Raw genomic sequence first — 14244 nt, forward strand, 5'->3', positions numbered from 1 at the left:
AGCTACGACTGCTGTTGCTTGTCACCTCATGTTATTTTCATCTGTCCATTCATAAATTCGGGACCCCTTTCACATAAATTCGGGACCCCTTTTCCACATCCTGATAGACCATATCTCCGATGCCTGGTTGGAATACTGATATTCTGTGCCATGTTGTCTTCTTACTGATATCACCCTTTTGGTATGCTTCATTCTCCCCTGACCACCACATCTCATTCATTGCTAGAAAAGATACTGTGATTGGGTTTTCCCCTCCCACCCGTCTCATGACGGGAGTCCTGACCCACTCACCCAAGTAGCTGCACATGGTTCAGAGATCTCTCAAGAACCAAGTTGCTCACTATTTCAGACTCACATCTTACAAACTGATGAAATGCCTCTAATACAGGTCTCTGAGATATGCCTTCTACTGGCTTTTCTTTTAAGTTAGTCTTTGTTTTTTTCCTACTGAAGGACTTGAGGCTCTCTCCCTTCCTCACCTGACACTCTCAAAAATAAAATCGTTTTTTTCTTTAAGAATGAAAACCATTTAGAACTGACAATAGTTAGATGAAATGTATTCAATGTTTATTTTTTGCATATTCTTTGCAGAGAAAAGGTCAGGTAAGTCAGCTAAAAGTATTGACAAGATTGTATGGCACTGTTTATAAAGAGATCTAAAAGGGAAGAGAATTTTAGCCCCAAATTTAGATGATTCAGCCCATGTTCACTTATCTATTCTTTAAAAGATCCTGAAAAAATTCTTCCTGTGGGCTTCTATTTAAGTTTTTCAGTCACCAGTTAGAAAAACTTTACAAGTAGTGTTGGAAAATACTCATCTGGAATCTTTTCTCTTTGGCATTACTAGCCCACATCTGTTTCTTCTCACACACTTCCTATGCAGTCCTGACTAGTAAAGTCTCACTCTGAACATGAGTTCTGAATAAAAAAAAGTAAGCCTCCAAATATTATCACATTGAGTTTTTAAGACCTGTTGTTTCCTCCTACTGTTCATTTCCACCATTTACCTTTGGAATTAAAAACAAAACATAAGGTTACTGGTGTATAGATTCCAACTATCCATCCAACTAAATGACACTAGTGTTTTAGACACTGAGCCAAAGACAGCTGGGCAGACATGAAAACATCAACCTCATCAAAAGCTCTGGTATGTCTTAGGACAAAACGAAGCAAGTGCATGAAGACATTTCATTTTCTCTTCCTGAACTGACAAGATAGCTATTTAATACAAAGACGACACAGGAACACTATGCAGCCAGCATATACAATATGCCAACAGCCTTCTACTTGGGTTCTCTTCTGAAAACATTTCCACCATTTACTAGAAATCATTCAATGAGAACATTCAACAAAGCATTCATTCAGTTCATTCTCAGCGGGAGGAAATCCACTTGTGTGTCTTACATGATCTCTGAAATACTGCAGTCGTGCAAGGTAATTCCTCCGTGCGACTACCATCCGAAACCAGGACTGAATCTAAAAGAGTTAAATGGAGAAATCAAGGCAGTTATTAAACAACCTTTAATATTTTTTCACGCAGTCTTTCTAAAGATAATATTGATATTTTGATAAAAAAAAGAAAAAGTGAACAGCCCACCAAATAATTAACGTCCTACGCATTATCTTCATCTCCTACTCCTCTTGTTACATTTTCCCTAGGGTTTTGAAGCGTTTTATACCTTATGGTATGGAAAGTAATGTAGCTTTGTACCATTTTGCTTTCATCTTAGGAAATAAAAACCAAGAGGGTAAGGGATTTTGCTGAGAGCTGGAGCAGGTCAGAGAATCAAAAGACAAGTCCAGGATTTCTTCCAACATCCTTTAACAGCATCCAGGATCCTTTAGGTCTTTATAGGAAAGCACATCCCGACTTCTGAGAGACAAGGTGGGACCTACAGTTTTCTGATACAACACAGGCTTGTGCTCCATGGCAAGCAGAACATATTACCAAGGAGCACAATGGAACTAGATGATGTCATTCTCTGCCTTCACAGTTTCAAAGGTCTTTTGAATTAATCTCATTTGATTTCAATCTCTGCTATTCCAATTCTCACCTGGATTTCCACATTGTCTAAAAGTTCATTTCTCAGCTGTCCTCTGTTTTTTAGCACTGGGCAGTGGGCACCCCAGTGTCTTTTCTTTTTCTAAACTCAGGGCTGTCAGCCTGGGTGGAGAGCTGGGTTAGACCTACTCACCCCCCACATGCAGGTCCTAACTTAGTTCTACTTTTTCTTGTCACTGGTTTTGTATATGCCTAACAACTAAGGTTCTGTACTGTTAAGTTTTGTAAATGTTATTAATGAATATGGTTAAGAGAGATGTGAAATAACAGTGTTTTCCCCAAAGCCTAAATAATCAATTTGGAGTTCCTAGAGAAAGAGCATTTATAGGTTTTGAAATACTTGCACATTGATTCTCAAAACTATAGAAAGGACCTGAGCCAGGTACAGTGTTTTAACAGACTTGAAGATGATCAGCTGAGTAATGGACATGGGACTCAAACCCATGACATAATTCATATGTCAAGACTCCTATGTACTCTTTCCATAATCTGCCTTCCAAGAGTAAAACTAAAATGAAGAGAAAGGTTTAAGTCAAGCACTTGAGGGCCACCTGGGTGGCTCAGTGGGTTAAGCCTCTACCTTCAGCCCAGGTAAGGATCTCACGGTTCTGAGATCGAGCCCCACATCTGGGCTCTCTGCTCAGCAGGGAGCCTGTTTCCCCCTCTCTCTCTTCCTGCCTCTCTGCCTACTTGTAATCTCTCTGTCAAATAAATAAATAAAACCTTAAAAAAAAAAGTCAAGCACTTGATAAGGTGGCAAGGGATGTTTACCTTCACAATAGAATCAACATTATTAATCAACATTTGCCGCCTGTTCAAATATGCTTTCCGTTGTTTACATCCCTTCCAAAAAGCCTGTGGAAAAAAGCAAGTAACAGAATTATTTATGTGCAACAATTTCCCACTTTATTTTAGAAAGCACAAGAACAGAGTGCATCTCAGGAGACACTGAGCTGGGACACTGTCGGGGCCCTCCCTTCCAAATCTCATGGGGATACCATCACTGGGGAGTGGACATTATATTGAGCAGAACATACCAGATCATGGCTTGTCTCAAACCTGGGAAAGCACATTTACCAGGTAGAACCCAGTTTCCCATTTGAAAGCTTAATTTTGCCAAGGTTCTGGGTGACAAGAAATAATAATAATAAAATAGAATTGTCCTGAAACATACAAAGAGATTAACTGAGTACTGCTACCATGTGGTAACGATACCAGATGCTTCAAAATAATGGTTAGTAACTATCTTTATTCCAGCAAGTGACCCACTGTGGCCCAGACCAAAGAAGGCAAATGCTTGGTTGATTTGTAACTCTGGATCCCTGAAAAAAGGAGTGCTGTGGCTGATCATTTATCTTATCTACATGAAGTTAGTGACGCTTCATCAACAAAGCTTTAGTAGGTTATTACCATGAAAGAGAACTTTTATATAGGCAACACTTACAAAAACTAGAAACAAACTGGTATCTTTAGAATGATTAAATACAAAAATAAGTTTATTCCAGTTCATTTCTGAGAACGTTTTTTATTGAAACAAAGCTTTGGAACTCCCTTCAATCCTCTGGTTTTGTTTTCATATTAGAAATGAAATAAAACCATAAGATACCTGGGAATAAACCTAACCAAAGAGGTAAAGGATCTGTACTCAAGGAACTACAGAACACTCATGAAAAAAATTGAAGAAGACACAAAAAGATGGAAGACCATTCCATGCTCTTGGATCGGAAGAATAAACATTGTTAAAATGTCGATACTGCCTAGAGCAATCTATACTTTTAATGCCATTCCAATCAAAATTCCACCAGTATTTTTCAAAGAGCTGGAGCAAATAATCCTAAAATTGTATGGAATCAGAAGAGAATTGCTAAGGAAATGTTGAAAAACAAAACTGGCGGCATCACGTTACCTGATCTCAAGCTTTACTACAAAGCTGTGATCACCAAGACAGCATGGTACTGGCATAAAAACAGACACATAGACCAGTGGAACAAAGTAGAGAGCCCAGATATGGACCCTCAACTCTATGGTCAAATAATTGACAAAACAGGAAAAAATATCCAGTGGAAAAAAGACAGTCTCTTCAATAAATGGTGCTGGGAAAACTGGACAGCTATATGTAGAAGAATGAAACTCGACCATTCTTTTACACTGTACACAAAGATAAACTCAAAATGGATAAAAGACCTCAATGTGAGGCAGGAATCCATCAGAATCCTAGAGGAGAACATAGGCAGTAACCTCTTCGATATCAGCTACAGCAACTTCTTTCAAGATATGTCCCCAAAAGCAAAGGAAACAAAGGCGAAAACGAACTTTTGGGACTTCATCAAGATCAAAACCTTCTGCACAGCAAAGGAAACAGTCAAAAAAACTGTTGAGTCAACAAAACAAAAAGTCAAAAAGATGCAACTCACGGAATGGGAGAAGATATTTGCAAATGACAGTACAGACAAAAGGCTGATATCCAGGATCTATAAAGAACTCCTCAAACTCAATACACACAAAACAGATAATCATATCAAAAAATGGGCAGAAGATAGGAACAGACACTTCTCCAATGAAGACATACAAATGGCTATCAGACACATGAAAAAATGTTCATCATCACTAGCCATCAGGGAGATTCAAATTAAAACCACATTGAGATACCACCTCACATTAGTTAGAATGGCCAAAATTAGCAAGACAGGAAACAACATGTGTTGGAGAGGATGTGGAGAAAGGGGAACCCTCTTACACTGTTGGTGGGAATGCAAGTTGGTGCAGCCACTTTGGAGAACAGTGTGGAGATGCCTCAAGAAATTAAAAATAGAGCTTCCCTATGACCCTGCAATTGCACTACTGGGTATTTACCCCAAAGATATAGATGTAGTGAAAAGAAGGGCCATCTGTACCCCAATGTTTACAGCAGCAATGGCCACAGTTGCCAAACTGTGGAAAGAACCAAGATGCCCTTCAACGGACGAATGGATAAGGAAGATGTGGTCCATATACACTATGGAGTATTATGCCTCCATCAGAAAGGATGAATACCCAACTTTTGCAGCAACATGGATGGGACCGGAAGAGATTATGCTGAATGAAATAAGTCAAGCAGAGAGAGTCAATTTTCATATGGTTTCACTTATTTGTGGAGCATAACATAACATAACATGGAGGACATGGGGAGATGGAGAGGAGATGGGAGTTGAGGGAAACTGGAAGGGGAGGTGAACCATGAGAGACTATGGACTCTGAAAAACAACCTGAGGGTCTTGAGGGGGCGGGGAGTGGGAGGTTGGGAGAACGAGGTGGTGGGTATTAGGGAGGGCACGTATTGCATGGAGCACTCGGTGTGGTGCAAAAACAATGAATACTACTATGCTGAAAATAAAAAAAAATTTAAAATAAATTAAAAAAAAGAAATGAAATAGAAGTTTCTTTTTAAAAAGGATAAATATAAAAAGTGAAATTGATTTTATAAATTTCATGTCTACATATATCAAACTACATCATTCATTCATCTGAAAAAAGGCATGTGGAATTTTATTACCATTTAAAAAATATGTCCTGTAATGATTCAAAATAAAAGTAAGTATGGTAAAAACAAATAAATAAATAAATAAAAATCAACTGAGCACTTGTTCTAGACTTCACTCAATCCAAATCCCTGGATATGACAAAGTATTTAAAAAAAATACTTTTCTCTTTGAAATAATTAGAAACTCACAGGAAACTCCAAAAATAAGAGTTCCATGTAACCTTCACCCAGCTTCTGCTAATGGTAAATCTCAAAAATAGGCTGTTAAAGCAGTTCGCTACAGTGTTAAAAAAGCAAGCACGTGGACGAACAACTCTGAGGGATCCTGGAGGAGAGAAGGTAGTTGGAATTGGACTTAAAGAGGGAACCACAGAATCAACATCTACAAAAACAAAAGAATATCTACAGTGTGGGATGGCTCTAAGCTTGAGGGAGCCTCTGGCAGCACTCAGAATAACTTTGGGTAAGTTGTTACCTTATCCACTCATCCACTCCAAGCCATGAATAAAATAGCAAAGATGGGAGTGTGGGGTTCAGGCAAAGTACAAAGGAATACAGTCTTTTTGAGGGAATTCAGCAATATCAGATTTAACACTATTTAACCTTTCACCTAGTACTTCTAATTTTCTTCGTATCTAGCCCAAGAAAAGCACCAGTATAGAAGAACTATATGTAAGGGTTTTGCTGCAGCATTGCTTATAATACTAACATGTGCTTAGAGCGGAATGTTTACAAATGGGAAAACAGATCAGCTGCAACTGCGCTCCTAGTGAGGGATGCTACGTGGCAGTTACGAAGGATGAGATAGGGTCAGATATATTGACTACAGCGGTGTTCTGTATTTTGAGGAACAAGACGATCTCCAAGATACGATGCAAAGAAATTATAGTTTACCACACATACAATATGACCTGTTAACAAAAAAAGAAAAAAAGAAAAACATAGTAATATGTGTTTCTATGCAAAGAATCTGTACTCAATGCCTAGATGATGATGTAGGAGGATCTAGTAGAGAAAAGGTATAAAGTACAATGTGCCTATGTGCCCACCCCTACTTAGACTTAGCTGCTCTACAAAAAAACTCTTCATTTTTTGTTATGTATGCTCTGAAATGGGCAAACATGGGGTAAGCATATACACTGTAGTACTGTACACAACCTTGTACACACATTACTATGTATTCTGTATGCATTATTCCAGTCAAGATAGGTTATTAGATGGAGGATTACTGGCTCCATAATTGATATCTGAAACGGAAAGCTACTGTCAAACTACCCTCCAAAGAGTGTAGGACAGATATTTCTTTCCCCAGGGTCTCACTGAACTGACAAAAATTAAAAACATGGGTGATGTCCAAACCGACAGATAAAAATTGCTCTTCATTTTTATTTATACTTCGATTTCCAGAAAAGTGAAGAAACCTTACCTTCCTACACATCTTACGCTACCCCATTTACAATACAATTTCATTTTGTCCATATATATATTTAGAACCGTGTAAGACAATGTTAAAATTTTTACTTCAACTGTTAAACATAATTAAAGAAATTCAAGAGTAGAAGGAGAATATGTTTACCTACAAATTTACTTTCCTTGTTCTTTCTTCCTTCCCAGTTTCCCAAAATTCTTTTATCATTTTCTTTTTTTTGTTTAGAGAACTTTCTTGGTTATTCTTTTAGGGCAGGTATGGGAATGATAAGTTCTGTTAATTTTCCTCTTCATTGGAGAATGTCTGGATTTCCCCCTTCATTCCTAAAGATTATTTTTGGTGGATAACGAATACTATGTTACTTTCCATGTTGTGCCTTTCATCATCTCCATAGGTCCTTATGAAAAACCTTCTGTCATGAGAACTGCTTTCCCCTTATAGCTAAGTTGCCATCTCTATTTCACTGCTTTAAAGATTTTAAATTTTTTTGTTTGTTTGTTTATTTTCAGAGGTTTGTGATGCGTCTTTGGGTACATTTGAGTTTATCCTTTTTGGGATTTACTTAGCTTCTTGGATTTGTGGTTCTGTGTCTTGGACCACACACAGGAACTTTTCAGACATTATTTATTTCAGGCTTTTCCAGTCCTTCTCCTTTCTCTTCTCATCTGAAACTCCGAAGACACAACCATTAAATCTTTTGTTATGGTCCCACAGATGCCTTGAGGCTTTGTTCATTGTTTTTTTCAGTTTTTTCTCTCTGTTGTTCAGATCTAGTAATTTTTATCATTTTATTCTCTAGTTCACTAATTTGGTCCTGTGTTTCCTCCATTTTGCTGCTGAGTCCATCCAGCAAGTTTTTTTTAATACGTAGTTCTGTCTTAGCTCTAAAAATTGTGTTTTTTTCTATCTTTTTATTTCTTTGCTGAGACTTCCTATTTTTTCCTTTGTTTCAAGTGTGTTCATAATTGCTTACCATAACATGGCAGCTTTAAAATCTTTGTCAGGTAATTAAAACATCTCTGTTATTTGTATTGGTATCAATTTTTTCTTTTAAGGTTTACTAATTTATGTGTGAGAGAGAGAACACAGAGGGGTAGTAAGAAAAAGCAGACTCCCTGCTGAGCTGAGAGCCAACACGGGGGTTTGATCCCAGGACCCCAAGATCATGACCCCAGCAGAAGGCAGATGCTTAAGTGACTGAGCCACCTCCCCACTCCTGTATTGGCACCTAGTAATTGTCTTTCAAAATTTATGTTTTGTTTGGTTCTTGAAATGTTTATTATTGATTGAAATGTATACAAATTGGATATTATGTGGTGACTAATAAGACTGGATGTTTTTTAACCTGTTCTAGGTGGTTTTCCCTGATACTGTTCTGGCAAGGGAGGAATGCGGTGGTGCTGCCTCATTACTGACAAGCAGGGGTAGAAGTTCAGGTTCTCTGCCTAGCCTCTATTGAAATCTGAGGTGGGGGCTGCTTATTGCTGCTGGGTGGGGGCTGGGAACTCTGACTACTCCCTAAGGCTGCGCCAATACCACTCTGCCCAGGCGGGCAGTAGTGCTGTGTTACTATTCCTCATACAGCCTCCACTGATAGCAGAAGGCTTTGCAGCAGCTGGCCTCATTACTACTGGGTTGTGATCGAAGTCCTGACTCTCCACCATGCCTTCTTTGATTCCATCCAGCAAGGAAAGGGAGGGCTGCCACATTACTGTTTGTGAGCATGGAAATTCATGCTCTGTGGGTATCTGGGTACCTTGTTAGAGTCTACTAGGGTGGAGGGCCAAACTCTCGAGTCGACTTCGTGGCATGACTGGTGTGGGGTCACAGATTTGTCTTGCTTTGTTTGTTTGTTTTTTCCTGTGCTGTTTTGCTAGAGTGGAGAGGTTATTGTCTAAAATTTTTGTCCTCCTGGGCTGCACCTTTCCTGGAACGTTGGCTACATAGCAGGCTTTTGTAGGAGTTTCTGCCTGCACCCACTGGCATGTCCATGTTGCCAGTCTCTGCAGCAAGAAGTCTGAGATATATGAAGCTAAAAGAGAACCACAGAACTTACCTCCATGTCCTTCCTTGGGTCTCAAGGTTCCCAAGCCAGTCTGCCTCTCCTCTCCATTTTTCACAGTGTTATGTTTGTTTACAAATAATGTCTGGGGCTTTTAGCTGTACTCAGAGGAAAGAATAGGGAAACCTAGCTGTATTCTGTATTCCCAGAAGTGGGAGTTAAGTCCAAATGGTTTTTAAGTACCCAATGTTCTAGAGTTTCCTATACTATTAAGGCCATATGAATTTATTCCTCGACAGATTACAAGATTAAAAAAAAATCGGAAGTGTAAAAATTAGTTATGATTCAAGAGGGTCACCTTAAAAACTATTAAAACTGAGTTCTTCCAAGTGATTGGTTAAAAAATGTGTATATATAGTTAATTTTCTGCATGTGAAAAATAATACAATAGAAAAAAGATGATATTCATGATACCAAAAATAACTAATGGAGTAAAGTTAAGAAATAGGAATAAATTTAATGCAATATGGTGGGAAAGATTAATAAATGGTGAGATACACTGATTACTGAACTAGAAAATTCATTATTGTAAAGATATCAATCTCCTCGAATAAACTAAAATCTCAATGTAATTATTACAGAAAATTCAGTGGGTCTGGAACTTTATCAGCTGCCTTTGTACTAACTATTGAACGCATGTTTTTCTCCTTTAAGCTATTATGATGATAAAGAATTCTACAGGAAGGTAAATTATTGAGGATTTAAAACTGGAGTGAGCTTCATAGTGCTTCTCAAACTGTACCATGTATACAAAATCTTTGGAGGGTTTTTTAAAAAATGCAGATTAGGGCGGTGCCTGGGTGGCTCAGTGGGTTAAGTCGCTGCCTTCGGCTTGGGTCATGATCTCAGGGTCCTGGGATCGAGTCCCGCATTGGGCTCTCTGCTCAGCAGGGAGCCTGCTTCCCTCTCTCTCTCTCTGCCTGCCTGTCCATCTACTTGTGATTTCTCTCTGTCAAATAAATTAAAATCTTAAAAAAAATGCAGATTAGGATTTAGTGGGTCTTGGTGAGGGTTTCAGGTAATGACAGTGCCAGTACATGCCCTACACTTCAAGTAATAAAAATCTAAGCAAAGTAAAAGGATTTTTAGTTGATGGCCCATTTAGAAAATGTCACCATGGGATCTGTCAGTGCAGCATTTCTGAGATGATGGGAAAAACTGTCATCCACAATTGCTTGCAAACGTGTCCTGATGGCTATAGAGACTAGGGAAAGGGAACACTAGCTGTGGGTTATTGGGAGCCATGGCAAATTAACTACTAACACATTCATTGGGATGGGTCTCATTGGTGCTTTCTATGTTTTTGTGGGTAACACTTTTAAAGCACAGAAATGTGAAAAACTATATTCAAACATACCCCATTTTTAAATTCAAACTGAAAAGCAAATAAGGTATTAGGATAAGCTGAAGTTCTTCCTTCTGCTTTTCTGGAATTATCTAAACTTCAGAAACACTATTAATCTTATTAGCTCAGATTCACAAACCTTCTGGATAATCTGTTATAGTAAAGACTAATGTAATATTGACACATTCTTGCACTGGTAGAATGAACCCATTTGTCCATTCTGTATTATTTTTTAATGTACCAAGGAGTCAATGTTCAACAACAGGATTTTCCTGGAGGTTTAATTCAGTATTTTATCTCTTTACTGATTATGCAGAGTTTTCTGAAATCATTCTACACTTACTGTTACTTTCCCAAACCAAGGCTACTTTGGTGGGTATAGACTTTGGTCTACAGAAGCAGAATACTATATGCCTCTTCCTTGTTAAAATTATACTTTCTTTTTCAGTTTTTACGTTTTAGTTCCGCCAGAACTGTTTTTTTTTTTTTTTTTTTTACTCAGTGCTAACAGAAGTTCTGTGCTAGGCCATGAGACTGCAGGCTTTTCTAATTAGATAATGTTTATTAAAAGCAATTATGGGTATACAGTTGGGAGAAAGGAGTTACTGATGAAAATGCAACAGGAGACAAAATTCTAAACCATAAAGCCATTTGCAAGCAGCTTTTTGCAGACAATTAGAGACAGAATGTGTTTACAGTAGTGTCCATTTCCTTCTCTGGCTGGTCTAAGAACTTGTGGGAAAATTTAGAACAGCCATCTTTTTGTTGGTTTGTTTTTTTTTCTTACCATAAATGTATTTTCTGTGTAATACCTATTTAACAAAGCACATTTTCAAAATATCTAGACCTCAGAGGTTACTGCTCTGTTTTACAACCTTTGTAACTGTCAATCTCTAGAAAATCTGGCTTGCTAAATTGGTTGCCTTGTTTGGTAACTGGGCACCCAGGACAGTAATATCCAAATTACCAACTCTAACTTCTGAAGCATAAATTCTTGCGTGACCTCTTAGCCAAGAAAACCCTAACCATTTATCTCTTTTTGTTCTTAGCTCCAAGGGAGAAAGCCCACTGATCTTCTAGAGTAGTCACTTACATTAAAACAATATGAGGGCACCTGGGTGGCTCAGTGGGTTGGGCCTCTGCCTTTGGCTCGGGTCATGATCTCAGGGTCCTGGGATCGAGTCCCGCATTGGGCTCTCTGCTCAGCGGGGAGCCTGCTTCCTCCTCCCTCTCTCTCTGCCTGCCTCTCTACCTACTTGTGATCTCTGTCAAATAAATAAATAAAATCTTAAAAAAAAATAAAACAACATGATGTGGGAGGGTCCCATCAGATTGCCCCCTTCCTCCCCACCTGCAGACTCTCCCACTGCTCCAGGCAATCTGAAAGCTGCTTCAGAGAAGCTTGCTTCTCTTTCTTTCCAAGATGCCTGTAACACTCTCTGAAGTTTAGTAATTCACTAATTCCCTCATTCCCGGGCTAAGTTTGGGTGTTTGCCACCATTATGGTTTTTCCTAAGTAGCAGCATTCCAGCATTCCTCAGTTCAAGGAAAAAAAATACCACAGCTATCTATTTCTTCCCGCTCAGTTTTGCTGATCTCTCCCTGTATCACAGCAGCAATCTCAATGTCCGCTGATTATCTGTCCTTAGAGCCATCATCTCCTCTCTTTGGGCACTGCTGAGCACCTAAGGGCCGCAAAATGTGCCGAGTCTGTATTGTGAGTCATCCCGCTTCATTCTGACAACCCAGCCACGAAACGAGTTATTACCATTTTCAGATGAGAATGTACGTTTCAAATGGTCTATTTTTTTCTTCAGCGTTCTGTGAGAGTTTTCTCAAGCTGTCCAGGTGCTGCAGTTATTCTCGGCATTCGCTGCACATTCTGCAATCCTAAGTTCATTTACATCCTACAACGTCACTATTTCTTCTCCTCTCTTGTGATATCACTTATCTTGCAGTGTTTTGTCTTATTTCACTAAGTCCATGTCTCATTCAATTCCTTGAAAGCATGAAAGAGCTTCAGCATAGAAATTCTTCCATCTCCTGGGCTAAGAGCATCCTTAAATGTTAGTTTACTTAATTTATATTTATAATTTATAATCCTTTTCCTTTTTTTTAAAATAAAATATTCCTTTTTGTTTGAGATTATTTTCTGGGCCACTCATTTATAAATACAGGCAATGTTACCAGGGCCTTCTTACTGCTCAAAAGTAGTATGGCTTGGGGTGCCTGGGTGGCTCAGTGGGTTAAGCCTCTGCCTTTGGTCAGGTCATGATCTCAGGGCCTGGGATGGAGCCCTGGCTCCGGCTCTCTGCTCAGCAGGGAGCCTGCTTCCCCCTCTCTCTCTGCCTACCTCTCTGCCTACCTGTGATCTCTCTCTCTCTGTCAAATAAATAAATAAAATCTTAAAAAAATAGTATGGCTTTTTTTTTCTCACTGTTCTCAAGAGATTCTCTCTCTGCAGGGAGAGAGATAGGACACCTTACCTTACAGGGGAAAAATCCCATGAATGACAGTGAATTTCTCATCAGACACCTTGGGTACATTCTGATATATTCCATTAAGTACTCAAGACAGAGGACTGGCTAATGATGCTATATATTCTCTCTACCACTATTCAGTTCTTTGGGAGGAGACCGAGGGGAGTAGAACTGAGGAAGGGCTGGCCTTAGCCTGGGAGCCTTTTCTCTGAATTTGTTAAGACTACTGTATCTGGGACTCAATGAACCAGCTAGGAAGATTGAGCTCTTTCATGGAGGGGAAGTCCTCACATTTGAGATCATTCCCCTAATTCAGGGTGAATCGGCCGCATTGACAAAAAGTGAGAGTAGCATAATATCCATTGGTTCATGATCTTCTGGTTTTGTAGGTCAGCAAGTTTATGCTGAATATGCATTCCTCTCCAGTCCACAGCTTGCCTTCACACCTCCGGCTCTCTTCATTAAAAAACCATCAGAAGAGTTGAGGGGAAAAACAAACAAAAACAAAAGTAAGGAAGGGTGACTTCACAGTTCCATGGCTTCTTTAGTCTTATCGAGTCTGCTGAGATGGAGGAAAACAGCTCCAGATGATAGCTGCTGCTCTTCTCCCGAACCTTCTCAGGACTTTGGTCCTGGGTCCCAACATCAGATGGATTTTATACCAGTGTGCTCCAAATGTCCTCCAAATACAACACTGCTCCATGCCCTGAGCCTGGACAGCTTAGGGTTGGTCCAAATTGTGTCAAGTTGGCTGACACTTTTAAATTCTGTGTAAAATTAGAGCCTTAGCATCAATATAGAGGATTCTCTCTTCAGGCTTTTTTCATTTCCTGTGTGTTTTAGCTACCATTTGTTTAAAGAAGAAATAAAATGGAAAACTTACTAGTTAAGCTAAGAAAACATCTTTGTCCAGCTTATGGGAGAAATTTCTTCTAAAATTAATCATTCCTGCCTTCTAACATCTTAAGCTCTGAACAGATTCAAATATTTGAGCACCTATCATTCACAAGATACAAGAATACAAGAATTTTAAAAACTTTTATTTTCTGCCCTGGATGATATTATAGTTAGGTGAGGAAAGCAGTTAAGCACACCAATGGTCACAAAAGAGGAATCTCCAACTTAAAAACTTCCATTTGGGGAAATTTCTTAGTTATTGGCCAATGCAAAAACCCATCAAATGCTGTCCATCAATAACAGTATCACTCTGGATGCACAAAAAAAGACACACAGCCCTTTGGAAGCCAGCATGGTGGTTGTTGGAGGGTGGTAGGAAAATACAGAGGAGAAACATCTAAATTTGACCAGTCCCTCTCCTGGCAACCACAAAGTTCAGAGGAGTCATG

At 39.0% G+C, this 14244-nt stretch overlaps 1 protein-coding gene across 4 annotated transcripts in view; it reads right to left on the reverse strand.

Annotated features, from left to right (window-relative positions):
• The window catches only part of IQGAP2 (IQ motif containing GTPase activating protein 2), a 294682-nt gene that overhangs the window by 51037 nt on the left and 229401 nt on the right, over nt 1–14244 (reverse strand). For all 4 annotated transcript variants that reach the window (XM_004766845.3, XM_004766846.3, XM_045074457.1 and 1 more), the window contains 2 exons: nt 2834–2917; nt 1405–1476 (listed from right to left, as the gene is read on the reverse strand). In XM_004766845.3, the coding sequence (XP_004766902.1) occupies nt 1405–1476; nt 2834–2917 (156 nt within the window). The remainder of the gene's footprint in view (nt 1–1404; nt 1477–2833; nt 2918–14244) is intronic.

The sequence above is a fragment of the Mustela putorius genome, unplaced genomic scaffold (assembly GCF_011764305.1).
Source record: "Mustela putorius furo isolate JIRA1106 unplaced genomic scaffold, ASM1176430v1.1 tig00537350_pilon_pilon_pilon, whole genome shotgun sequence".
In the NCBI taxonomy this organism is placed as follows: domain Eukaryota; kingdom Metazoa; phylum Chordata; class Mammalia; order Carnivora; family Mustelidae; genus Mustela; species Mustela putorius.